Here is a 27,843-nt window from a genome sequence, read left to right as displayed (position 1 = left end):
TATCGAGTCCATGGTGAGATAGAGAAAAGTGTTTATTAATCACACACAACAATGTGTGAACTAGCTTTCATGAAGTGGAATTTTGAAATGATAAAAAAGGAGGTATAGACATTTTTTTTTATAGGCATGATGAAGTCAAAAATAATGTTAAATCATGGAGCTATCCATGGTTAAAAATATATCCTTTTCCGTGCGACACACTTTTTGAATTTTATCACGGAACAATCTTGATGAAAGACCCTTCACTTTTATTTGTATAATGTACCTATTAATTATGTCGTTTTGGATTTAAATTATGTTCGGATTTTACAATATTATTGGTCGTATACGTATCTAGTTTCATCTGCGGCCTGCCTTGATTTGTTTGTTCATTGCATATGTGTTAACTTGCATTTGGTGATACATGTAGTTGGTTCATGAACTATGCGTATGGAGTATACTACCGAGAGAGCTAGTCACGAGCTACACGTCCAATTGAGAAAACTTTCTTGGGCATACGTACACGATCATGGCGAGTGCGGAGTATCCATTCGTTTTCTGCGCATTATTTCTCTCAATATCAACATTTCTTGATAACAAGGTAAGACTAGAATAAATTACCTCATAGTCATAACTAAGCGGATTATATTGTCCATGAAACGAAACTGTTGTTCATTGCAGTTATCTTGAATTCATACATTTACACTGGCGCGCCACTGTATTGTGTTTGTATGGCGGTCCGGTAGACTTTGGTTGCCCACTTTCCGGACAGATTGACTTGCAATTTATATTGCATTGCATTTTCACTGAGGTTAATTAGGTTAAACTGTGTTGTGTAGGTCTATGCACTTCAAAGGTACAGAAATGTATAGAACTTTAAAAGTTTCATAAAAATCATGGGAAAGAATGAATGAAGTATAGACGCCGGTAGCTGGAGTTACCCAGCCCTGAGTTTTATCATTGGGTTGTCTATTAGGGCTGGAGCAAATTTTTCTCAAAACTTGTAGTATTTGCAAAAAAAATTTGAAAAATGTTCAATTTTGTCCCCATTACACACTAATTGCAACTGCAACTCACCCCAAACTTGCCTGGAATAACCATTACACAGGTCCTTGAAGTAAAAAACGATCCACGATGAAGATTCAGCCTCCAATTGCAGTGAAAACAGGAGGAATAACCGCTAACTTGACAACCTTGCTGGATTGGCCAGGACCGCTATTGGTTTGTGCACAAAAAAAATTGTGTACAATGAATGGCGGTCGATTACCATGCACGTACAGCTCGCTGGTACTAGGCGTTTTTGCGGTCGGTGCATGACGTGACGCGGAAGCGTAATACCCGATGACTGTTTCATGCATTAATAAGAGGTTCATTCGCATCACAGTGCGGTACTGGAACGGCAACCGTCGAGTTGGCCGGCTATCGTGCATTCATAGTGCAGTGTTACTGCCGTTCCAGTACCGCACTGTGATGCGAATGAACCTCTTATTAATGCATGAAACAGTCATCGGGTATTACGCTTCCGCGTCACGTCATGCACCGACCGCAAAAACGCCTAGTACCAGCGAGCTGTACGTGCATGGTAATCGACCGCCATTCATTGTACACAATTTTTTTTGTGCACAAACCAATAGCGGTCCTGGCCAATCCAGCAAGGTTGTCAAGTTAGCGGTTATTTCTCCTGTTTTCACTGCAATTGGAGGCTGAATCTTCATCGTGGATCGTTTTTTACTTCAAGGACCTGTGTAATGGTTATTCCAGGCAAGTTTGGGGTGAGTTGCAGTTGCAATTAGTGTGTAATGGGGACAAAATTGAACATTTTTCAAATTTTTTTTGCAAATACTACAAGTTTTGAGAAAAATTTGCTCCAGCCCTAATAGACAACCCAATGATAAAACTCAGGGCTGGGTAACTCCAGCTAAGACGCCGGAGTAATCGCAGAATACCCCGCCATTCGGAAATCATGGAAATACACCCCTAAAATCTCGGGCTACGCGGTTGGAATCACTGGAAAAGAAACAATTCAAGTCCATTGCCAGCTACGCGGATACTGAATCGGGGTCCATTATTTAAGAACGAAGCAACACAAAAGGATGGCTGATAAATCATTTAAGGGAAAACTTACTAACTTTTTACTTACTGATGGCCAGATATGGGAATCTTTCCTTATTTAGATTGATGAAAAAGTGGCGTCAAATTGCAACATTCTTTCCGTTTCATGTACTATGTCTATTGTATTAAAGTCACTGGCATGACCGGTGCATGTATAACGTTAAGTCCTGATTGACCAGAGATCGAGAAAGTGAAGCAAACTGATTCCATTATAACAGTGTGTAAATTTGGAGACAGTCGCCTGACGATGACTAGAGCAGGCTAGTCGAAACGTTGAGACCAAAGACAAGTTCGTTTAGAACTTACAGCAGAACTGTTCTTAACAGAACAAAAAAGTACTTAGCAAAGTTGATAATAAGCAGGACAAGTTCTTTTCAGAACTAATATCTTCTAAGCAGTAGTTATTACCACATGGTGTTACCGCAAACCGAAACGATACCGATACCCCACCATGCAAAGCCTCAAATCTTATATCAGTGTGTAAATTCCTTTTTTTTTTCTCTCTCTCCCGCTCTTTCTTTTCATTAAAATGATGTATTCCCTACATGTATATCAGCATCTAGCCAAAGCTTTCTTGGAGCATCACAATCCGCATGCTGCCAAACCCCACTTCCTTCCCCATGAACACACCAGGATACACAACGATGCCTTGAGACAAGCCCAGAGCACTCTCTCCGTGGTCATCGACCCCGCCAAACCCCATCTCAGCTCCTTCGTCCGCATCGTGAACCCCATCGAAGTTTTCGACGGCGGTAAACACCTTGCTCACATCGAGTACTCCTGCAGTGATGGTGATCTCATTGCTGTTCAGATGTTCCTCCAATCGGACGACATCCCGGAAAGCCCGCTGAGGGTTTTCCACCATGATTGGACGTGCAGTCGTTACGCGAGCGGCACGCGCAGAGCCTACGTGCTGCTGACGTTGCCCGAATGGCTGACGTACCGGCCGGATAACTTGCAACCACTTGCTTTCAACGTGATCGGTCTGGAGCTGAAAGTATGGATCCTCAGCAAACGACAGATCCTGAGCTGCGTCCATTGGAACAATTTGAATTGTTATGAGAAGGCTCATGTCAAGGGTGTGTATCCAGTGAAAGTCCTTCCAGTTTATCAACGGCAAAGGAGGAATTATGAGGCCAATATGTGCTTGTCCTGGGATGCCTGGATAAAACTCAAGTATTTCAACGAGGGAAAAGTGCTCAGGTGTGAAGTCGAAAAAGGTAATTTGGCCATCAGAAACGTTAATTTTTCGGGCACATTTGCTGACTTTGTACGGAAAAATTAATCTTAAGGCCAAAAAAAAAAGATAGTCGGTCTCTGGTCAGACCAAAGTTCCGGAATTGATGCGGCGACGCAGGTTTTTTGGGGTGGGCTTTTTTTTTTCAAGCTTGGATTGTACAGACAAGGTGGGTACTATTTTTTGCTTTTTTGTGTTCTCATATACATTGGTAATAATTTGCCTTTGTGCCCTCCATCATTTGCTTTGGTGCAATTTCCCCACTCCTTGGTACACAAATTTGAGGAGGTGCGGCAATAGAGGGCGCTGTTGTAGCTACCGCGGACAATTTGAAGGGAAAACAAGGTTGACGCGCATGATTAAAATCGATGCGCGCGTTGACCAGAGACCGACTATTTTTTTTTGTGGCCTAATCACCAAAGCATTTCCGGCCCCCACTTTTGAATTTGTTTTATTTATTTTTGTTGTTTTTTTAAAAATTGTTTTCAAGTTTTAAAAACAGAGATATGGAGTGTCATGGCCTAGCAGTTAAGTGCAACACACTGGACTCATGCTCTGGTGTTTCAGAGGCAGCAGAATGTGGGTTCCAGCCCGGGTCTGGACACTTTTGCCCTTAAGCAAGGCACTTAACCAGTATTGCTTCATCCTTCGGATGGGACGTAAAGCTTTCTAGGTCCCCTGTGTTGTGTAATGCAATGCATACAAGAACCCAGTAACATTTATCGCTAAGAGAAGGGGTTTGCCCTGGTGTTTCTGGCCTCCTGTTAAAGGTATAGTCCATCATTTGTAATTAGTGCATTTTGTTCGTTTGAAGCAACAAAAGTGTTCAAAATCTAATGAAGGATACTGAGCAACTAACCTGATGAAGTTTCAGCTAAGCTTCAGCTGTACATTCCGAGAAAAGCAGCATTCTAGGATCTCAATTTCAAATCAAAAGTTACTGAATCATGTTTTGAATTGCAGCTATACGCGGCGTCGCGCACTGATCCGACGAATTATAACAACCGCGCGCGCGTGTGCGTCGTTCCAATGCTTGCGCGCGCTGCGCCGAATAACAAAACGAACTGCTAATTTAAATTTTCCTACGGTGCTTCTTAAGAATCACCGTTGGAAATGCCTTCTTTCGTTGATTTCTTCAAAATGACAGCTTCCCAGAAAGAATAATTTCACAGGGAGTTTAGTTCCCTTACTATCTTTCAACCAAGTGTGTTTTTCAACAATAATTACGCCAGTTACTTTTCGGATGGCTGCAAATGATGGACTATAGCTTTAAAACGCCCCTGCGGAGAATTTAGAAGAAGATGCTACAAGTACCAAGTAGAGATATTGACTGCCTGGGGAGGTGTGAACTTGCGACCCCCAGATTGTTGTTCTGGTGCTGTCCCAACTCAGCTATCTAGCCCTATGTTGGCAGTTCCCCATTTTGTTAATGGCTTTGTTTAACTTTTAAATCCCCTTCAATTTCTTTGCTCAACTTGTTGGGATGAAGCAAGTAAGGTAAAACACCTTACTCAAGAGCACAAGTGGGCAATTCCACGCTAATGGGATCAAAAGTGTGACATTTGAGAAGACCTTTCCTAACCCCCTAGGCCCTTGTTGCTTACAACCATCCTCAATCCTCCAAAATCCTCCAAAATTTTGCAACTCCGCCTAAATTTTTCAAAATTGTCAGACAGTCCTGCCTCAAAATGCATTCATCCTCAATCCTCCAAAATCCTCCTCATCCCAAAACTTTGCACTCGTGTTTAAATGAAGGATAACCAACGCCAAATCCTTCAAAATCATCAGACAGTCCTGCCTCAAAATGCATTCATCCTCAATCCTCCAAAATCCTCTTGTGCTTCAATCACCATTCATCCTCAATCCTCCAAAATCCTCATGTGCTTCAATCACCATTCATCCTCAATCCTCCAGAACCCTCATTTGATTCAATCACCATTCATCCTCAATCCTCTAGAATCCTCCAAAACCGCCAGGAGGATTTTGGAGGAGTGGGGTGGGTTAGGGTTAAGTTTTGATGATAAAATGCGATCTGGGTCTCTCAATTTTTGCCGTAAACATTGCAAGCTTCAAACAAATATCCTCACCTGCAAATGATAACTGGTTTTGTATTTTAGAAAATATAGGGGATATTGTTTTAAAAAGTGTTACGCACGACGCACGTAACAAAGAACAGACATTTTAGATAAAGTCACAAAGTAAGCATAAAGTTTAATGATCCCCTAATGTTGACTTATTTAAGAAGATGTACCCTGGAGGAATGCTTATCAGTCAAAACCTAGAAAGCTCAGAGTCAGTGTGTTGAATTATTTGATATTTCATAATCAGGATTTATACGTACGAACAGACTGGTCATTTGTCACAAAATGTCTGTCCCTGTTCGTACGTAACCCTAATCACATCGTAAATTTGAAGCCAGTGTGAAAACTGTTATATTTTTGCTTGATAACAATGTAAAATGGCTTAATAATGTCACTGGGAGTGCCTATTAGAAACTGAATTTGTCCTAAGCACCCTTTTCCTAGCAGTGCGTCTGTCCACGTTACATATGTATCACACAGAAAAGATGCCTGTTATTTTCTCAAACAAAACAAGGTGTCATCTTTTGTCTTGTCTTGTCCTAGTCACTTTCAACTTAGCAAGGTATAGGAATAAAACTGAAGAAAATATTGCTCATCTTTTACCCTTTATACGCAACATCCATAAACTTATCTAATTGGCCCATTAGTGTGGAAATGCCCAAATACAAAAAACAAATGTAGTGTGCCTTTGGTTTAAAAATTGCAGGCCTACACATGGTGTAGGGTTAAAGATGAATCCAAAGCTGACATGGCTGACATCCGTGGCTTGAGAAAAGGCCCAGCCTAACTTGTCTTGCTAACAATACGTTTTGGTATTTCAAGAAAAAGTCAACTCGGAAAATTTAAAGTACGATATTGAAAAGTTCTTGATTTGTTTGTTTGTTTATTTGTTTGTTTTTGAATTTGTTTATTTGCAGAGATTGTGCAACTGGTGGATTTTCCAGTGGCTTTCTCTGATGCTAATTCAGGGATTACCAAGGACTTGCCTCCGTTCCAAGACATCGGCTTGATCAACAAGCAGCAGAGACACAGGTTCAACCCTCAGTGAGTATTTCTGGGAAATACATTTCGGCTGATTTTGTAAAATGTTTGGCGAGAATAATATTCTGACTACGTAATTGCCAGACTGGGACCGTGAGTGCATGAAAACATGCAAAACTACTAAAGATTTTTTTTACTCACCATTTGACTAATTAACGCCCACACAACACATACATGTACATCAAAATGCTACAGTTGCAAGTATGTCACCTGCGAAATTTGAGACCTTAAATCCAATTTTAAGGCAAGTCAATGGCAGTTCAAAAACCATCCACGTCATTCTCCATGCTCTAGAAACGTTTGTGTGATTCACAAAGTATTCTGGGTAAGATATAGGAAGCGCCTTGCAGCTTACTAGTTTTTTAATCGATGGCTAAAGGAACATAGCCTCCTCTGCATTCTGCAGTGTGAAGATGTATCAACAAGAGGGCACTGTTTTATATGCGAGATGAAAATGTTCTAGCTGAGGAGTCATTTTTAGTTCAGTCGGAAAAGGGGGGTATCGTGCACCCTCGGAAATCAATTTCTAATCAACGTTTCTAGGTTAGAAAAAATGCGTAGAAAACGATTTGCTATGTTAAAAAATTCAAAAAATGTCCCACGTATTGTTTTTATGCAAATTAGTGCCGCCATTACCGAAAAATCTATTTGTAACTATATCTCAGCCAATATTGCAGATAACTGAACGAACTAGGTGTCTAAACCCATGTTTTCAAGGTCGGAGATCACAATAAAACTATTCTGGAAGTGACCACATGTGTCTGTGGCATAGGAATATGCAAATTAGTGCCGCAAATACCGGAAAGTCATGTTTTTGGCATATTTCGCCAATATAGCACATAACTACACCAGTAAGGTGTCTAAACCCATGTTTTGAGGGTCAAGTATCATTAGAAGACCATTCACGAAGTACCTATGTGTGTCTTTGGCATGAAAATATGTAAATAATAAAGTGTCGGTTTATCCGCTATTTGATTTTTAGCCAATATCTCGGCCAATATTGCACTTAACTACACAAGTAAGGTGTCTAAACCCATGTTTTGATGGTCAGGTATCATTAGAAAACCATTCACGAAGTAACTATGTGTGTCTCTGGCAGGTAAATATGTAAATTCTAAAGTGTCGATTTATCAGAAATTTGATTTTTAGCCAATATCTCGGCCAATATTGCAGCTAATGTTGACAGAAGGGTTTTTGATAAGCAATAATGATCAAAGTTTATTTTAAGCCATCATATTCAAAATCAACTGTAATATTGGCTGAAATTGAATATAATTTGGCGGAAAATCATTTTTTTGATAAACCGGCAATTTAGAATTTACATATTTTCATGCCAAAGACACACATAGTTACTTCGTGAATGGTCTTCTAATGATACCTGACCCTCAAAACATGGGTTTAGACACCTTACTTGTGTAGTTAAGTGCAATATTGGCCGAGATATTGGCTAAAAATCAAAGAGCGGATAAACCGACACTTTATTATTTACATATTTTCATGCCAAAGACACACATAGTTACTTCATGAATAGTCTTCTAATGATACTTGACCCTCAAAACATGGATTTAGACACCTTACTGGTGTAGTTATGTGCTATATTGGCCGAGATATGCCAAAAACATGACTTTCCGGTATTAGCGGCACTAATTTGCATATTCCTATGCCACAGACACATGTGGTCACTTCCAGAATAGTTTTATTGTGATCGATGACCTTGAAAACATGGGTTTAGACACCTAGTTCGTTCAGTTATCTGCAATATTGGCTGAGATATAATTAAAAATAGATTTTTCGGTAATGGCGGCACTAATTTGCATAAAAACAATACGTGGGACATTTTTTGAATTTTTTAACATAGCAAATCGTTTTCTACGCATTTTTTCTTACCTAGAAACGTTGATTAGAAATTGATTTCCGAGGGTGCACGATACCCCCCTTTTCCGACTAAACTATTTGTACAATGCATTGCGGAACACATCAACGTGATGTCTCACATTTGGATTTCGATACTCTCTGCAAAATTAGAATTAAAAGCTGAATTTTTGGTGACGCAATGCTCACAAAAGCAACTTAGCGAGGCGGAAGTTTCGGGGAACGTTGAGGAAACTGTAGTGAGTAAGAAGCTTGCAAATTTGATTCACACAAACTTTTGCACAATATGGATACCTTAAGTTTTGGGACTCGCGCACGCAGTATTGAGAGTCCCAAATTTTCGGACTACGTTACTGCCTGCTGCCAGTTGTGGTCTGTCTGTAATTTTGTGCTTTCAAATGTCTACATGTTGTGCAGACCTGATCCGAAACCTAAACCGACCCATCCCGAAACCGACTTTGGGTCGGGTTGGGTCGGTTTTTTCATCATTTCAGTCCGGTCTGTCAGTTTCGGTTTTGCATTTTCGATTTTCGGGTCAGGTCGGGTCGGGTCGGTTCGGTTTAATAAGCCATCTTGTGAAAAACCCAAAATAAACCGAACTAAATAGTAAAAAAAAACGAAACAGTTCGGAAATTCATGATGTGCGATATTTTTGCAGAGTGCCTGGTGCGATCAACGTCAACCAACCATACGATTGTGCATTTGGTTTGCGGTCTATCACGCACAGTATATATAACATGTAGTCCCACCAGTACATGTAGGCTACGTTATGAGTCTTCACCGTTATGGTACAATTCAATTACTGACAGACGACGATTTTTAAGCGATGCGGGTAAGTTCAGGCGCAAAAAGTGGACACAGTTGCCCAAGCCAGATATTCGGGGGGGTTTTCGAGTCGGTTCGGTTTCGGGTCATTTCGGGTCGGTTTTTGCTTGAATTGTTATCGGTTCTACTGTTCTTTCACAGACTCCATAATTTCATTGAATTATACATTTTCAGATTCACGATATCCACGCTGGTCTATCTTCTTGAGCACTGCTGCTCTGATCTGTGTAGCATCATGCATCGTAAAAGCCAGACAAATAATAATTACATCACACCTTTACTCTTCCTCACCAGAAAAGGTAAGTTGTTGTTCATACATGTATATCAGAAATGTTTATTTTTGTTGATAGTTTTGACTGACATTTTCACAGTGATAAAAGGAATCATTGCCTGTTAATATGGAGGGTATTTACATGTAGGTGAAACATATTAAAGCTGGAGTCCATCATTTGCAGCTATCCAAAAAGTAACTGGCGTAATTCTTGTTGAAAAACATACTTGGTTGTAAGATAGTAAGAGGACTAAACTCCCTGTGAAATTATTCTTTCTGGAAAGCTGTCATTTTGAAGAAATCAACAAAAGAAGGCCTTTCCAACGGTGCTTCTTAAGACGCACCGTAGGAAATTGAAATTAGTAGTTCGTTTTGTATTGCAGCTAAGCGCGCGCAAGCATTGGCACGACGCACGCGTGTGCGGTTGCTATAATTCGTCGGATCAGTGCGTGACATCGACATGATGTAATTCGTCGGATCAGTGCGCGACATCGCGTAGCTGCAAGCGGCTCATTGAGAACGTGTCTCGGACGCTGAATTCAGGCCCAATTCAAAACATGATTCAGCAACTTTTGATTTGAAATCAAGACCCTAGAATGCTGTTTTTCTCGGAATATCATGGATATACAGCTGAAGCTGAGCTAAAACTTCATCAGGTTAGTTGTTCAATACCCTACTTCAGATCTTGAGCACTTTTGTTGCTTCAAACGAACAAAATGCACAAATTACAAATGATGGACTATACCTTTAAGTTCAATATTTGCATTCACCCATAGATGCTTAGTTCGTTTCAAAGCATCTATGTTGCTCCAGCTTTTTCAAACTATATTTGTACAGACGAATCCAGGCACATGATCAATGTTCACTCACGAGACCCCCTTCAATGGAGAAACCGCTGTACACACTATTGTACAAACTGCCCCCAACCGATTATCTGAACAATAGCTAGCACAATGCTTTCGCCATTGAAGGGGGCCTTCGTGATAGAAATGATAACGTGCCCGTATTGGTCTGTAATACCAATGATTTTTTAGTCCATTTCAATCAGTCTACTGTAAAGGATGGACACTGAACCTAAAAAACCTGACAAACATATCAACCGTTCCTTATTTATTTTTTTTTCTCAAATCTGTTTTTATATTGAAATAAAATGTTGCAACCTGACGCCACTTCAGCGGTTGTGTACAAAGTCTATGGAGAGTCAAAAAAAATTTCTAAGTATTTCCTAACAAAATTGGAAATGTTTCTCAGTCCCAGATTCATGTCTTATCATCATTTTTGCAATAACTGACCTTCACTGAGATGATATAATGAAGAAAACAGTGGCGTCAGGGTGCAACATTTTTTGCTTATATGTGACCTGTTCTGTCAAAAGCAGACGCTTCTGCTGGGCAGAGGTTGAAATTACGATAGGGCCAAAAAACGCTCTGGGGGTGATTTTTTTTCGATTTTCAAATTTTTGCATATTTGTAATCCTGAACATGTCTAAAATATACTATAAAAGTTTGAAACTCTAATTTGAACTCTAAATATAGTATTTTTGATGATTTGTTTAGGTATATCAATTAAAGAGATGTCTGTTTTGTGACGTTCATGGCCATTTTCTCCGTTTTCTACTTTTCGACACAATGAACTTCAAAATAGCATAACTTTGCCCAGGAAATACAGGTTTCAAAAATTAAACCACCTATTAAAAGGAAAATGTACATATTTTAACAATATGCAAAAATCTCATTTTCGACCTTATGCCCAGAAAAGCCTGATGTTGACAGAACAGGTCACATATTGCTACCGGAACAGATGTTATTCATGAAACACACACTGTTTTTTGCAGGCTTAATACACGTACAGGTGGTGCTTGAGAATGGTCAGGCATTTGGAATGCTAAGCAACTATCGGATCCCATTGAAGCAATGGGTGCGTGTAGTCTACAAACAAGATGGAAGCAAGGTCAGTATGATATCCTTGGTGTTTGTGTGAATCTATTCACCCTAGGTTTCCTCTGAATCATCCAATTACCGGGATGCAAGCCCTGGGCTTCTTTCAAATTGTAAATAACAAATCGGCACCATACATCATCATCATTATCATGGGTGTTGTCACTTGCAGACGTTTTACTGCAGACATTTGGGTTTCTTTTTTTACTCGTCCTGTATAAGACTCCGGTATTATTATTATTAAGAAAAATTAGTACTGTCTTCATGAAGCCTTCTTCAATGGCCTCTTGTTTTCATTTCAGTGGACCTTATCAGTGAGCAGTGGACAGAACTTGACAAACGTGGTTGTGAGCGGCAGTATGTTCCCCAAGCCGGTGCGGTATGAGGAGGGGGAGGGGCTTATCTATCTGGGAGGGAGTAGTGTCTCTAAGGCATTCCGGGGATTCATAGCGGATACCTGGCTGTGGAGGACTACAGTGACTAAAAAGGTGAGAGAGATCAGGGCCCAATTTCACGGCGCTGCTTGAAGGGAAAATACAACATTTGCAAACATCAAAAAATAAAACTACCAAATCATTTTTGAAATACCTTGCTGGACTGTTAGTGAATGACAGTGTAAAGCATCCTGTAAAATCATGGCACCTGGTATACTGTCATTTTCAAGAAAAGTGGTATTGTTGTATCAATTTCCAACGCTGGTCGGCCGACCAGCGTTGGAAAAAACTGACTTTTTTTTCAAATACTGGCCCCAGTTGACCATTGCACTTGTTTGCAATCGATTACACACCTGTGAACGGGTACAAGCCAGTTAGACTGGTTCCCTGACCTTACAATTCCCCAATGTATGTAAACTGCTCTGTTTCTTCTTATATGGAGTCAGGGAACCAGACTACAGGAAAATGATTGTTTTTCTTGGTTTTTATAGCATTTTCGAACCCAAAACCTCAAAAAAGTCAGTGTGACTATATTTGCTATATATTTCCAATCCCATCCATTTCTGACAATTACAGCAAAAGCAAATGATGTATATTCCCTTTAACAGTTAGCAGAAAAGTTGTGATTAGCATAGCAGAAACATTTGCTAACCTTTTCACTGCGTGGACGTGCTAACGGTCGCGCGTGCATGGAGATTTCTATTGTTACGTCACTAAGTTGAGCAAATTTTTCCTCGGAAGTAAGCGTGCCTTTTGCTGTGCTTATGCTTACGGTCTCCATGAAATAGACGAAGGCTTTGTTAGCAGAAAATCGTGTGCTTAGCAGCGCCGTGAAATTGGGCCCTGAATATATCAACCAACATTTTCCCTGTGCTCTTCATCAAAATCAAATTTCGTTTCACTTAATATATTTTCTCATTGTATGTTCTATTCCAACCCCCAAAACTCTTGTTCTTTTTTTCCCCTTCTTTTTTGGGCGCAAACAGATCTGGCATGTGAGCAGACTGGCTCCTAGTTTGCACATTATCAATACAGATTGTGGGGCGGGAACTAGCCTACCTCTCGAGTACGGAAATACAGGGTGTTTCAATAAAAAGGAAACCCAAATTTGAAGAACCAGTATGGACAGACTAAATGTTTACTGGCTATAAAACTGGTATCATCTGAAAGCGTAATCTCTATGCTTTTCAATGATACCTTGTTTACATTTCCAGGGTCATGCATCACTGAGCGCCACTGTCATGAGATTTTTATGCAAAAATTGCAGTTGGTTCACTTTCATGTCAAACACAATAGGCATGGTGTGCATGATAATAAGTATTCTAGAAGAAGACACGAGTGCATAAAAAGAAACCAAAAAAAAAACAATTCGCGTTGGTTTCAAAACTGGATTTGATTGTTTGTCATGAATTTCTCGTTTTGACCAAAAACAATGTGCCATTTTCCCGAGGATTAACATTCAAGCCATTTCACAGACATTTCCGTAACAATAGGCACACCGTGCCCAGTGTTGTTTTTTATGAAAGTGAACCAACTGCATTTTTGCATCCAGTTTTCAAGACAATGATGCTCAGTGATGCATGACTCAGAAAACCTGTATCATTAAAAAGCATAGAGATTACGCTTTCAGATGATACCAGTTTTATAGCCAGTAAACATATCATCTGTCCATTCTCATTCTTTGAAGTTGGGTTTCCTTTTTTTTTTAAACACCCTGTATTGTTGGGCTGCAAGTAATTTGAAATTTGTGAAGTAATAACTATAAAATAAACATGAGCTGATTTTTTTTCTTTGGGGAGGGGGGTTTGATGTCTTATTCAAAAGTGAATAACGACTTTTAGTACTAGAAAAATTGTAATTTAAAAAAAAGGAATGTATTTTGGGGGATGAAACTTAAAAAATATGTAGCACGGGGAGTTAAACTGTACGCGGAATGGAGTGCATTGTTTGATGTTTAAATGACTTCGTTGCCACACTTACATAACTTACCTGTGTGCTAATGGTTAACTGTTCCTTTGTGGTTGTAACATTCCAAAATCGGCCCTTTTTTCAACAGGATCCACATTTGAATTCTTCAAGTCCTATCCTGATGGATAGGATCAGTTCTTACATCACAAGCTGCGATGCGCTACAGGAGAGAATGCTGACTGTATACGAGACGTATCAGAGCCAACGGCTGTCGCTCATTCCACAGAGTAAGAGCCACAAAGTACAAAGTACCCATTAGTCACGGTTCAGTGCCTGCAACTGCCCTGCCTGTACCCTGCCAAAATGTGACCTCCCCTCCTCCCCAAGTCTAGCCTTTAGTCAAGTCCCACGCGCTTACCCGGACACGTGACGCACCCCGGATGCTGGCATGTAAAAAGACTAGCACGAGCGGCGAAGCGCGAGGGCCTTTACCATCTCGTGGAGAACGCTTATGTTTTTCTTCACATTTGTCTACCGATTTGGTAGACATGCATAATGCATTACCCGTTGTGAATTGACCAATGAAAATGCAGAATTACTAACGTAAATCAGCCATCGTCTGGCGCCAGACAGCACACGCGCGTGCTGTTGCTGGTAACCGCAAACCACTGTTGGATGATTGGTTTATATTGCTTGATTTATATTACGTGAATAAATGAATAAGTGATTAGTTCCACGAGATAGTAAAGTCCCTCGCGGCTTCACCGCTCGTGCTAGTCTTTTTACGTGCCAGCATCCGGGGTACGTTATGTGTCCGGATGGTCCGGGTATAGGCGCGTGGGACTTGACTAAAGGCTACCCCAAGTCAGGCTTACTTTCACAGCAACGATTCACGCACATTCTTTAAAGATATAGTCCATCATTTGTAATTTGTGCATTTTGTTCGTTTGAAGCAGCAAAAGTGCTCAATATCTAAAAAAAAAAAAGGGTACTGAACAACTAACCTGATGAAGTTTCAGCTCAGCTTCAGCTGTATATTTCGAGAAAAACAACATTCTAGGATCTCGATTTCAAATCAAAAGTTGCTGAATCATGTTTTGAATTGGGCCTGAATTCAGCGTCCGAGACACGTTCTCACTGAGCCGATTGCAGATACGACGAATTATTGCAACCGCGCGCGCGTGTGCGTCGTGCCAACGCTTGCGCGCTTCGCCGAATAACAAAACGAACTACTTATTTAAATTTTCCTACGGTGCGTCTCAAGACGCACCGTTGGAAAGGCCTTCTTTCGTTGATTTCTTCAAAATGACAGCTTGCCAGAAAGAATAATTTCACAGGGAGTTTAGTCCCCTTACTATCTTTCAACCAGTATGTTTTTCAACAATAATTACGCCAGTTACTTTTCGGATAGCTGCAAATCATTGGACTATAGCTTTATGATCAAGAACTTCAATGTCACATCCTACTTTTATAAAACCTTTTCACAAATGAGTACCTGAAAATGGTTCACTGCCTTTCAGCAGATTGTCACCGCACCAGTTGCAACCACAAATGTGCTTATTTCTGCTTCAAAGAGGAGAATCAAGCCAATTACTAAACGGATTCACAACAGCCATAGAGAAACCACTGTGTTCACTTGGCCTTCATAGTGTACATGAACCAATAACCATGATTGCACCGGGTTGATTGTCATCAGGACTACACGGAACACCATCAAATTACTCCCTGTAGCACTCAATATCGCCACAGCACTCAATGGTTTGAGGAAATTCCTCAGTAAATAAACACAATGTACTACAATTTTAGAACAGTTGGGTTAATGAAATTGTTGCACCGAGTCCATACAGCTTTTAAAGCATAAATTGTATTGTGGAAATATTGTTCGATCTCCCTCACAAATGCCATAAAATTTCATCGCAGACGCCTTAAGTGATTTAAAAAAAATATTTTATGCTTCTTCAAGATTCCTGCAGCAATTCCCTGTCATCACTTCTTCCGTCCTCATCCCATTCGTCATCATCATCCGACAGTCATCCACCGGTGTGCCAACCCTGGGAGAGACGTCCACCTAAGGGCTACAGACATCTATGGTCTGCACTCAAGACTGCTGCCTGGCGAAGCAAGTACTATGAGAAGAGCTTTGAGTCCATTGGTAGGAGGCTGCATGAGAAAGCCCTACAGTATCTGGTGAGTAGGTGGTAGTGGGCTCTAGTGTAAAGAACAGTCAATGGTGATGTGTCGCCTACTGAGGAGAACTAAAAGCACAGAATCAGAATCATTTAGAAGTTTTTAATGGCCCAACTAAATGGAAACAACCCATAGAGCTATATCAAATTACTAGAGCGCTAACTCGATGTACAAAGTAATGCCTGATGGGCGCATCCATGTTTGTGCACAAACTTATGGAAAACTCGAAATTGTGTACGGCATTTGTACGGCTATTTGCATATCTGCGTTTGTATTCCATGCCGGTGCGTCATCGAGGCCGATACGCCCAAAACCGAAACGCACGATCAGCAAATGAGCATTTCATTTTGCTCTACGCAAACAGCGCAACGTGTGCGCGTCCCTCCGCTGCAGATGCTTTTCGCAGTGACGTTTTTTGAACCGTCGTGACGCGCTTAAGTTATTTGCGTATATATTCTACTTGCGCCTTGCATGTAGAGTACACTTTTAAAATTCAATCCATCTATTTTGATTGTGTTCTACAAACACGCACATAAATTCAAAATGTCTGCGCCCAGGACGGCTTCAAAGCGTCTCCGCGCGCAAGAATGAGGAGTTAGCGCTCTAGTAATTTAATATAGCTCTATGAAACAGCCTAACCTTTGCCACCTGTTATAGGATTTGATGTTTGTTAATTAAAATATGGACCGGATCTCCTATATCAGGGGCCTCAAATCTCTTGAAACTGAAACCAGAGATGAAGCCAAGGTTTCAAAATTCCGTTCGAAACACAATGGTACTTGCAAGCATGTGCATATAACCAAAACTATGCGAACATTTACAAAGTACGCTTACTGTTGAGAGCAGGTTTGCGGGTACACCATGTGGAATCAATCTCTTTTATAAGAGTGATGGTTCTGAGAAGAACCGGTGAGTGTGAGCTGGATGTTTCGACCAGGATGCTCTGGTCGTCCTCAGGAGAGGGAAAGAAAATTGGATTCGAATTTCTCTCTCCTGAGGAGGACCAGAGCACCCTGGTCAAAACATCGAGCTCACACTCACCAGTTCTTCTCAGAACCATCACTCTTATAAAAGAGATTGATTCCACATGGTGTACCGGCAAACTGTCTCTCAGTCTAGCCTCCACCATGCAAAGATTAAAGTCTTACACTTACTGTTATTGTAGAATTTTGTTTCCCATGTCTCATTAAAAATAATAATAATAATAATAATTGTGCTTATATAGCGCTTTCCATCGTATCAACGATCTCAAAGCGCTTTACAATTATTACCCTGTTCATCAGGCCATGGGACCACGCTGCAGCCGATATCAGCGCTCAATCGGTCCTCGACCCTCACAGGTACCCATTAATACTCCTGGGTGGAGAGAGGCAATTGTAGTTAAGTGTCTTGCCCAAGGGCACAAACACCATGTTCCTGGCAGTCAAACACCGTAATCACTGGACCATGGCGTTCTACACTGGGTAACTTGGGGTGATCAACCCTAAATGTACTACTCTTTCCATCTGTTTTATTTGGTCTCGTTTCTAGGCTGCTGGTGGTTTGTCAACAATTCCAGTCATCCTCCCCGTCCTCCGCCAGGCTAGTTGCTATGGTAACCACAAAGCCTCCTATATGCTGGGCACGTTGTACGCCGGAGGAATCAACGTCGATGCGGACCAAAATGAGGTGAGAATTGATGAAATTTCGACCAATTTTATGACAGAATTTGCACAAAACAAAAACTCTTGTGATAACCAGACCAGTCTTGTCTGGGCAAGTTGGAGCTGAAACTCTCAGCTCGGGGCATTATTTGTACGCAGTGAGTCAGTCAACCCGTCAGTTACTGGGGGTGTGCCTTTGACGGGAACCAGGTACCTGTTGAAAAATAAAAACACGGGTATCGGGGTACCCATTAAAGAAACCCAACCCCAAAATTCAAATTTCGGAAGTTGCTGTTCAGATTGTATATAAATGTCCGCACAATGAAACTATTGCATCGGTGCGTCAATACAGCAAGATGCAAGTGTGTACAGTGAGCTTTATAGCTTTACGGTGTAAATTGCGACTTTCGGGAGCATTATAAACGAGAAGTTTATGTTTTGTTTTCCCATGTAGCCTGCTTTTCATTCATACAATTCCCCATAAATGACATTCAGTTGAAGACCCTTCAATTTCATTGTCTGAGTTATTTGTAGAGTTGGTTACGGGTACCCAATCCCATAATCTGGAACCGGTTCCTGACACCAACGGTCAGAGACTCGGGTACCTGGTGCCGATACACAGTCCTATCAGTGACTCAGTCAATCAGATGACATTAATAGTAATATAAAGTTGACTGGCGTGAGAAGTGAACCTGCAATCTCCTGAACACCGTACTGTTGCTCTACCAAGTCTCACAGTTACTCTCATTCATTTAGTTTTTGATGTTCTTCTGTTCAATAACCCTCAATAATTATGTACAACACGTCAAATCCCTGCAGTTTCAAGCGAAGGATATTAAGTGTTCAAGTAACCGTGTCGCACAGAGTGTCACCTAATAAAAAAAACCAGCACTGTGGAGAGCAGTGAAGCGTGACTGAATCTTCCTGCTTGCCCTGTTGAGCCTATGACCACACAAAACAAATTGTGCTGGGATTTGAAGTGCTATCCATACAGCTATACTCCATAGAAGATTACCTCAAAAAAGGACATTGAAGTGTGGGCGCTAACTCTATGGGCAAAAGTGGTTTTGCAAAACTTGAAGGCTTAAAAAGGGTTAAGATACTGGACACAAAATAAGGGCTAAAATACTTTAAATGCTGAACTTTTTAAAAATAGGAAAATCTGCTCATATGAATCTTGATTCTCTCTCCCTATCTCCCTACAGGCATATTTATATTGGCTGGTTGCCGCACAGGCAGGGAACCGGTTAGCCATGCTTGCATTGGCCAATCATCATTACCAAGGGCTGAACGCGGCAGCCAAAGATTATGACTTCTCGTACAGTAAGTTTGACAAATTCAAATAGTGTTATGGAGGGTAAAAGACTAGGATGGTTAAGATACCGGACACAAAGTGGGGTTTACATACTTTAAATACCGACACTTTTTTAAAATAGAATATTTTAAAATAGGACATTTAAAGGGAAGATACAACATTTGCAAACATCACAAAACGAAATGATCAAATTATCACGAAATACTTTACTGCATTGTTGAGGAAGGACAGTCTAAAGCATCCGGTAAAATCATGGCTCCTGGTGTGCTGTCATTTTCATGAAAAATGGGATTTTTCCAACGTTGGTCGGCCGATCAGCGTTGAAGAAAACTGGCTTTTTTCAAAAACTGCTCTTAAGTTTTTCACAATTACTTATTCCGTGTTTTCTTTGCAATTGGTTACACACCTGTGAAGGGGTACAAGCCTGCTAGACTGATTCTCTGACCTTACAATTCCCCAAAGTCTATAAATTGCTCCGTTTTATCTTAAGTGGGGTCAGGGGACCAGACTACAAGAACATGATTGGTTTTCTCGGTTTTTCCAGCATCTACAAGCTCAAATCGTGAAACAAGTCATTTTAACAATATTTGCTATAACATACTAATCCTCCAAATCCATTTATTTCTGAAAATTGCAGTAAAAGCAAATGATTGTTGTACATTCCCTTTAAGGAAAAAAAATGTATTTTCAAAATGGACAAGATTGGGTGAAGTTGGTGAACAAAGAATTCTACTCAGCATAGAAAATGTTTGCTTAGCAGAAATAGGTTAGCAGCCAAGCTGTCAAGGGATTTACATTGCTTGTGACTGGTATCCTGCTGATTTCAGCTTGGCACATAATTGCCTAGCGCAGTATTTCTGCTTAGTCGTTCCATGAAGTGGGGCTTTGTCCTGTGAGCGTGCTTTGTACATCTGTTTATTTTTGGTCTGTTTTCTTTTATCAGATTACTTGAAGAGGTTGGCAGATCTGACAGTCAAAGATCGAGAGAGACATGATGCTGATGGGGTAAGTAGTTGCTTAAAGGGAATATACATCATTTGCTTTTGCTGTAATTTTCAGAAATGGATGGAATTGGGGGGTTGGAAATATATAGCAAATATAGTTACACTGACTTTTTTGAGGTTTTGGGTTTGAAAATGCTATAAAAACCAAGAAAAAAAAATCAATTTCCTGTAGTCTGGTTCCCTGACTCCATTTAAGAATAAACAGAGCAGTTTACATATATTGGGGAATTGTAAGGTCAGGGAACCAGTCTAGCTGGCTTGTACCTGTTCATAGGTGTGTAATCGATTGCAAACAAGTGCGATGGTCAATTGGGGCCAGTATTTGAAAAAAAGCCAGTTTTTTTCATACGCTGGTCGGCCGACCAACGTTGGAAATTGATTCAAAAATACCACTTTTCTTGAAAATGACAGTACACCAGGTGCCATGATTTTACAGGATGCTTTACACTGTCATTCACTAACAGTCCAGCAAGGTGTTTCAAAATGATTTGGTAGTTTTTTTTTTTGATGTTTGCAAATGTTGTATTTTCCCTTTAAAGCTACAGTCCATCATTTGCAGCTATCCAAAAAGTAACTGACAAAATTATTGTTGAAAAGCATACTCGGTTTAATTCCCTGTGAAATAATTCGTTCTGGTAAGCTGTCATTTTCAAGAAAACAATGAAAGAAGGCCATTTCAAACGATGCGTCTAAAGATGCATCGTGGGAAATTTCCGTAAGTAGTTTATTTTTAATTCGGCGAAGCATGTGCAAGCATTGACATGATGCACACACCCGCGCGGTTGCTATAATTTGTCGGATCAGTGCCCGACATCGCGTAGCTGCAGTCGGCTGAATGAGAATGCTGAATCTGGGTGCAATTCAATACCTGACTCGGTAACTTTTGAGTTGAAATCGAGATCCTAGAATGTTGTTTCCTTGGAATATACAGCATTCAATGAGCTGAAATTCATCTGATTAGTTGTTCAGCACTTCTTTAGATCTTGAACACTTTTGTTGCTTCAAATGAACATAATGCACAAATTACAAATGATGGACTGTACCTTTAAAAAAAAGACTGATCTCTTAACCCCCATGCAATATTGTTTTGGGCCATTAAGTGCCATGAATGGGGAACCAAGTTTCTGACAAATGTTCAATAACTACGCACTTATGCATGACATGCACAGCTGGAACATGTAGTGTACAGTGTTGTACAAAAACAAAATGTAGTACTCGTACTCGTACTCGGTACTCGGTAGTCGGTACAAAATGTAGTACTCGTACTCGGTACTCGTACTCGGTACTCGTACTCGAGTACTAATCGGGTACTTTTTTTAGTGCACAAAAGCAGCAGCTGTAGAACTACTCACTAACCGTGTGCTACGGTATACCACAGCTGGTAAATGCATTCCAGTTAGGACTAGCGGCCACGGCTAAAGCCACTTCCTGTCTTTAAGGGGCTAACCACGATATCTAATGAATGATTCAGGGAATGATCTGTAATTTCCTTGATCATTACCAGATAATGGATGTATAAGATAAAAAAACCAAAAATATATTTTCAGGTTTATTACCTGAGCTCTTAAAAGCTCTGTCACGGACATGACATAAAGCTGGAATTACCTATGGCAAAACAGAGAATGGTCAATTCAACTTACATCTAAGAACCTTCCACAAATTGAAGCACATACTTTTTGGTCTGCATCAATCCACAATCAATCAATCAGGTTCTTTTTAATAGATTGTTGTTGTGGTTTTTTTTTGGCGTGTAGGTTTTGACGGAGTACGTGAGGTTGACAGACACCGACTCACTACAGGTGCACAAAGGAGAGGGTGGCGACCACTTCCTGTGGTTGAAGTACCAAGCAACCAAAGGCATAGCACAGGCTCAGGTTGGTGTCTAGGTGCTAGACTTCATGAACGTCATGTCCATAACAATCTTTTATAGGCCACATTTTTTTTCCCAAGTTAGAAGTAAACTTTTGCAATTCTGTCACAAATGAACCCCTTGTCCTTATAGAACTTTATATACCGTTCCTAACTCCATCCTTTCCTTTTCCTTTTAAAAGAGCCTAAAAATATTTCATCCAAGAATTTCTTTTTTTGTATAGACTGGATTGTGTTAGCGCTATTCACCTATGACCATATCAAAGCAAATCAGAATGCCTCAACAATAGTTATTGGAAAATATAATTGTCTTGACTTCAATTATGTAAATCCTTAAAAGTGACAAATGTTTGTAAACCAAATTTTCAAACAATAGTACACATTTTTCTTCAAATCTCCGAAAGTGTCACAAACCTGAGATGACATTTAATTTCTTTAAGCCAATTATATTTATAACATGGGATCCAATATCCCAAAGAAGAGTTTTTTCCAAGACTATGACCCTTCAATATCCCAGGACCATGCTTTGTACTCCTCTGTGCCCCACACCCCATAGAAATAGTCCTTCCTATATATCACATCCTCCCAATACCCAGGACCATGCTTTGTATTCCTAGGTCCCCATACCCCATAGAAATAGTCCTTCCTATATATCACATCCTTCCAATACCCAGGACCATACTTTGTATTCCTAGGTCCCCATACCCCATAGAAATAGTCATTCCTATATACCACACTCCTCCAATATCCCAGGACCATGCTTTGTATTCCTAGGTCATCATACCCTATAGAAATAGTCCTTCCTATATATACCACACTCCTCCCAATATCCCAGGCCCATGCTTGTATTCCTAGGTCCCCATACCCCATAGAAATTGTCCTTCCTAAAGGCCTCACCTCTCCAATATCCCAGGACCATGCTTTGTATTCCTAGGTCCCCATACCCCGTAGAAATAGTCCTTCCTATATACCACACCCCTCCAATATCCAAGGGCCATGCTTTGTATTCCTAGGTCCCCATACCCCATAGAAATAGTCCTTATATACCACACTCCTCCAATATCCCAGGACCATGCTTTGTATTCCTAGGTCCCCATACCCCATAGAAATAGTCCTTCCTATATACCACACCCCTCCAATATCCAAGGGCCATGCTTTGTATTCCTAGGTCCCCATACCCCATAGAAATAGTCCTTATATACCACACTCCTCCAATATCCCAGGACCATGCTTTGTATTCCTAGGTCCCCATACCCCATAGAAATAGTCCTTCCTATATACCACACTCCTCCAATATCCCAGGACCATGCTTTGTTTTCCTAGGTCCCCATGCCCCATAGAAATAGTCCTTCCCAAAGACCACAACCCTCCAATATCCCAGGCCCATGCTTTGTATTCCTAGGACCCCATACCATAGAAACAGTCATTCCTTGCTATGTCCAGTTTCTTTGGATCCACGGGCTCACACCTTCTTTATTCTGGTTGTGGTTCCATTTGACTCCGCCCCTCCTTTCACCCGCTGTTCCATTCTCCATTCTCCCTCCCCTGTAGCTTGATATGGCCCGCATACTATTCTGGGGGCAGAGGGGCATAGACCGGGACGTCCAGCAGGCCGTCGATCTTTACCGATTGTATTTAATGGAGAATCCATTGGATGAGGTTGTGCAGTATGACTATGGGATCATTCATCTACAGGTAAGGCTACATTTGAATTACAAGGCTACGGCTAAGGTTATGGCAATTGCACATGAGCCTATGGCAGCAGCTGAAGCCACTTCACATAGACATGTGTAACAGTCAGCCATAGCCAAGTAATTCAGATGCGGCTAAAGTCTCGATAATGGTAAATCTTTACAGCAATGGAGGTTGCTCGTGTTGTAATCATGGTGCATTGAAGGGCTTAAAGTGATTTTATAAATTTGCTTAAAGGGAAACTGCGTCCTAGAACAGCCCAATTGGGCTACAAAATGCGCTTTGAACGAAATGATGTTAATCTGAAAGAACATTTCAAGGTAGGATATCAACATAAAACTGCGCGTTTTATTGTTATTCCTGTATTATGCGTGCGAGAACGAATTTCGGGGTCCACTATTGCGACCCCGAAAAATTGAGCTGTTTTGATGCTAGTTGTGATTTCATCCATAAAGTGTTCGCCTTTTGCGGACGTGTAAGAAACCACATTTTGTGCATTGGTAATTGGTCACCGCTGTTCGCGAGCACGGTGCTAGTATAGACACAACGTGTATAACGTACATTGACTAAATGACAGGAAAACTTATTCGTACTCCGTCGTGTCCGAAGTAAACAAACAAGGTTTTTTCATCTTTTCTCGGGAAAGACATTAGGTTGGTTTCCTTTGAACCAGATGTTTGAAGTAGGATAAGTAAACGATCCAAAACATGAAATTTAGGGGGATTTCAGGACCTAGTGCCCCTTTAATATATAAAATTGCTTAACCCAGAAAGGCTTGCCGTTGATCACAGCAGATTTTTTGGCTTATCAACAAAACAAGCTTAGAAATATTTTCTTCCTCAAAGAGATCCAAGAACCTGGGACCTGTTTGTTTATGTTCCATGCATTGCTGAGAAGATTCACCATCAATTTCAATTCAAGATTTGTTTCAAAACGTATCAGGATTCTGTTAATTTTTATGATTTCTGTTTGATATTCTCTCCTGATTGATTTTATTAATGCTCTCGCGTCAGGCTTCAATAGCCCGACTGAAGTTTTGGGGCTCGGAAGGTGTCAAACGAGACATGAAAACCGCCGTCAAATATTACGAAAAGTCGGTCAAAGAAATGCCCCGGAATCGGGTTGCTCTGTACGACTACGGCATTGTCTTACTCAGGGTAATCAGGCATGCCAACGTTTCCTCAGATCAGCTGATTTCCTCGTTATTCACCTCAAACTTATGCGGTTAAAATATTGTTTAAACAATGTAGAGAGTCTTGCAAAGCTTAAAATTTCCTCGTTTTTGTCTATACGGTAAACTCCGGCTAAACCGGCACTCTCAGGACCCAAGAATTTGCGACGACTTACGCGAATGCCGATATCTGCTATAAGTCGTCATTTCGCCGACTTACATGAATGGCCTTTTGCACACATGATTCATTGCACTAATTGGCTTCGATTTACCCTGGATTTTCTCCTTAATGCTTGAGTTGAATCCAGCAAATTAATCCTCGAATTGTATCATCACGTTTGGGGTATGGAAAGTTGAGACCATGATACATATGTACGTGCACAGTAACGAATTAAATGCGTGCGTGGTCCGGTATATACCACGCACGCACTGACTGCAGCACTAGTCATTCAATACTGGTTTTGATGTGCTCACGATGCATAAGGGGTGTATGCAGTAGGATACCCTTTTTCGACACCGATGCATGCAGCAATCGCGGGCCGTGCGAAACCACTTTTCACTCGACACTTTGCCAACCGCAGTACAGGAAGTCGATGCCAATGCATGATTTGTTGAATGCCGACTACACAAAGGATTTTGTAATGCTTTTCATGGAAAGGGGACCAAGAGTAACACGACGACTTCAGCGAAATGGCGACTTATAAAGGCCGACTTATAAAGGCCGAAACTCAATGGAAATGCACTACGGACAATTGGGACTTTAGTCAGATGGCAGACTTGAGCGATTTGATGAGTTGTACGATGTCGGTTTAGCCGGAGTTTACTGTACTTTCAAGTTGCATGTCTGGGTAATGTGGAGGGGCTTGTCTGTGTTTGAATGCAGTGATGTAGCTGAGTCACCATATTTGAGTCTGAGTTTTGAGTTTTTTAGTCGCTTGTAATCACCATGCAGTTTTGAGGCACTTTGAGCCAAAATTCTTTGGTTAATATCTGGTCTAAGACTAAAAGATCTTATCAGCAATCAAATGAAATCTGGCTACAATGCCAATGAGCAATATCAGGTGTCTTTATAATAAAAAAAACAAATGCATGAACATTACTTGGCAATCACATTTTCTCTTGCATTGAAGTGCATGCCTGTTGTAGACATGCATGTAGCGTAGAGATGCTTCTTTTCAAAGAACATTTCCTTGTAATGGGGTGCATGGAAAACCATTCGCTCGTACCCCCCGCCCCGCAAACAGGACACTGGGATACTCTGATGAATTCACACTCTGATTGGTTGGATTTTGCGTGACCAGTGACCTGCGCGTCATCAAGGTCATGACTCTGCATGGTTTGAAACGGCGGTTAAGACTGATTCATTACTCTTTTATTCCAGTTTAGAGATTTTTTTGTCTCGTTGAAAAGCGTAATAATGTAGGAAATTCTTTAAAACTTATCTGTGTTGTAAATTTACAATTCCCGTCACTCGCTCAGGCTCCGTTTCGAATCACGAACGGTTGGATTGCATTATGCGACGCTCAAATTTTGGTCCACGTGGTCCGCAATGAAACAGAAATCACATCCGGTATGGAACGTGTGCAATTCTATTGAAAGTTTTGGGATAGCATTTGCGCACATTGTCTAACTGCGATCTTGAACAGCTGCAGCCAGATGCTTTATACATAGGTCATAAGCCATTTCCTTCACAAGATTCTGTGAAGCTCATCAGAGTATCCCAGCGTCCTGTTTGCAGGGCGGGGGGTACGAGCGAAGGAAAACCACAGAGGGCGCTGTCTGTCATTTGTATCGAAACAAAAAGTCAACGGCGTCACCACTTGCGGGAAGACACCATTCCATATTGTGTTGACCAATCACAGTCGTGATCGGTGTTTGACATGCATGCTTTTGAAGTCTGACATATGTGATGCGATCAAGTTTAATAAATGAGTCGTTTGTTGGCAATTATGATTTTAAGATACGTACAGCCCAAAATAGGTTAGTATAGGAGTGGAATTTTCAAAATTGCTTTTTTGGGTAAAATCAGAAGGCTACATATGTCCGCTTTCATGTCAACTCACGATAAAGTAGTTAAAATGTGACATTTTTGCTAAGGAGTTAATTATTCAATAACCTGAAATACAGCATGTTGATTGTTGCTTAATAAACACTTTCTGATCTGCCTGTGTTCTAAGTCCCATAACTTCTGAACGGAAGGTCACATGGGGTTTTCACCAAATACAAACTGAAAGATAACTCTAATCAAAAATGTAAAACAACAACATTTGATAAGGGCTGACAAACGACTCATTTAGCTTGATTGCATCACATATGTGCACGTGGGTACGATGTACGCGGCTGGAACGAGCAGCATGGCAGTATTGGTGCAAGTGTTGTAGCCAATGTGCGTGCAGTGGGTCAGGCCTAGAGAGGATCGGTCTATTGAAAGAAAGTGTGCAAATTCAACATTCAACCATGGAAGTGCTTATTCCATTTAGAGGGGAAAAATATGACATGAAGTAGATCACAGAAAATACATGTAACGTTGTGTCTAGGACAGTGCTAAGCCATTGTCATTCACAAGTCAATCACAGGTTATGTCGCAAGTAGCAAGTGATGGAAACCATCAACTTAGTGCCTTTTCACCTGTCATTGGAATAGCTCGTGACTGGACTTGAGACTTAATGGACTTGTGACGGACTTGATTACAACTCTATCAGGTGTGAAGTCTTGCAAACTGGGGTATTTGGTGATTGGTCATTTGCATATCCATAATTTTCATTTACTTTTTTTTTTCAGATCCAAGAATTCTTCCCATCCCCTTGGTGATGGGGTATTTATTGATTAATTTATTTTATCAAACATACATCTTGTCGATTGGGAGAGAAATTATACACATGAAATTCACAATTTATCAATTTGTTTCTTTAAAGGGACAAGGGACAGAGAAAAATGTAGAGAAGGCTCTGGAACACCTGAACAAGTCTGCAGAATTGGTAAGTGGCAAAGGAATTGGGTTGTCATTGGCTTCTAAAAATTGCCAGGAACTCTTTTTATTGTTAAAGTCAAATTCTCAGGCCATTTTTACTGGTCTGCTAAATGTCCTTTTTTGTACATGTACCTCACTGACTGAGCGACTGACTGACTGACTGACTCTCACTCTTGGAACCTCTCTATGTCCGAAGATCTGTGGGTTCTGGAAGTCTTTTTGATGTAGAGTTTACCATTGGATGTGTTCCCACGAGATGTGTTCCCACGGCCTAGTTCCTCTTGACTGAGCTTT

The 27,843-nt window shown here is 40.8% G+C and overlaps 1 protein-coding gene across 1 annotated transcript in view; it reads left to right on the top strand.

Annotated features, from left to right (window-relative positions):
* Positions 1–489: 489 nt before the first annotated feature.
* LOC119735202 (protein sel-1 homolog 3-like) overlaps positions 490–27,843 on the top strand; it is a 39,770-nt gene continuing 12,416 nt past the window's right edge. Inside the window, exons 1-16 of the mRNA XM_038208906.1 lie at positions 490–580; positions 2,648–3,311; positions 6,327–6,453; positions 9,322–9,446; positions 11,253–11,368; positions 11,658–11,843; positions 13,846–13,984; positions 15,661–15,884; positions 17,415–17,552; positions 18,733–18,850; positions 19,786–19,847; positions 21,601–21,720; positions 23,267–23,410; positions 24,400–24,631; positions 27,360–27,385; positions 27,494–27,556. Coding sequence (XP_038064834.1) covers positions 509–580; positions 2,648–3,311; positions 6,327–6,453; positions 9,322–9,446; positions 11,253–11,368; positions 11,658–11,843; positions 13,846–13,984; positions 15,661–15,884; positions 17,415–17,552; positions 18,733–18,850; positions 19,786–19,847; positions 21,601–21,720; positions 23,267–23,410; positions 24,400–24,631; positions 27,360–27,385; positions 27,494–27,556 — 2,556 coding nt within the window. The 5' untranslated portion in view covers positions 490–508. The remainder of the gene's footprint in view (positions 581–2,647; positions 3,312–6,326; positions 6,454–9,321; positions 9,447–11,252; positions 11,369–11,657; positions 11,844–13,845; positions 13,985–15,660; positions 15,885–17,414; positions 17,553–18,732; positions 18,851–19,785; positions 19,848–21,600; positions 21,721–23,266; positions 23,411–24,399; positions 24,632–27,359; positions 27,386–27,493; positions 27,557–27,843) is intronic.

The sequence above is a fragment of the Patiria miniata genome, unplaced genomic scaffold (assembly GCF_015706575.1).
Source record: "Patiria miniata isolate m_02_andy unplaced genomic scaffold, ASM1570657v1 HiC_scaffold_29, whole genome shotgun sequence".
Classification (NCBI taxonomy): domain Eukaryota; kingdom Metazoa; phylum Echinodermata; class Asteroidea; order Valvatida; family Asterinidae; genus Patiria; species Patiria miniata.
Note: the sequence above shows the minus strand (reverse complement) of the source record. Positions and strands in the feature narration are given on the sequence as shown.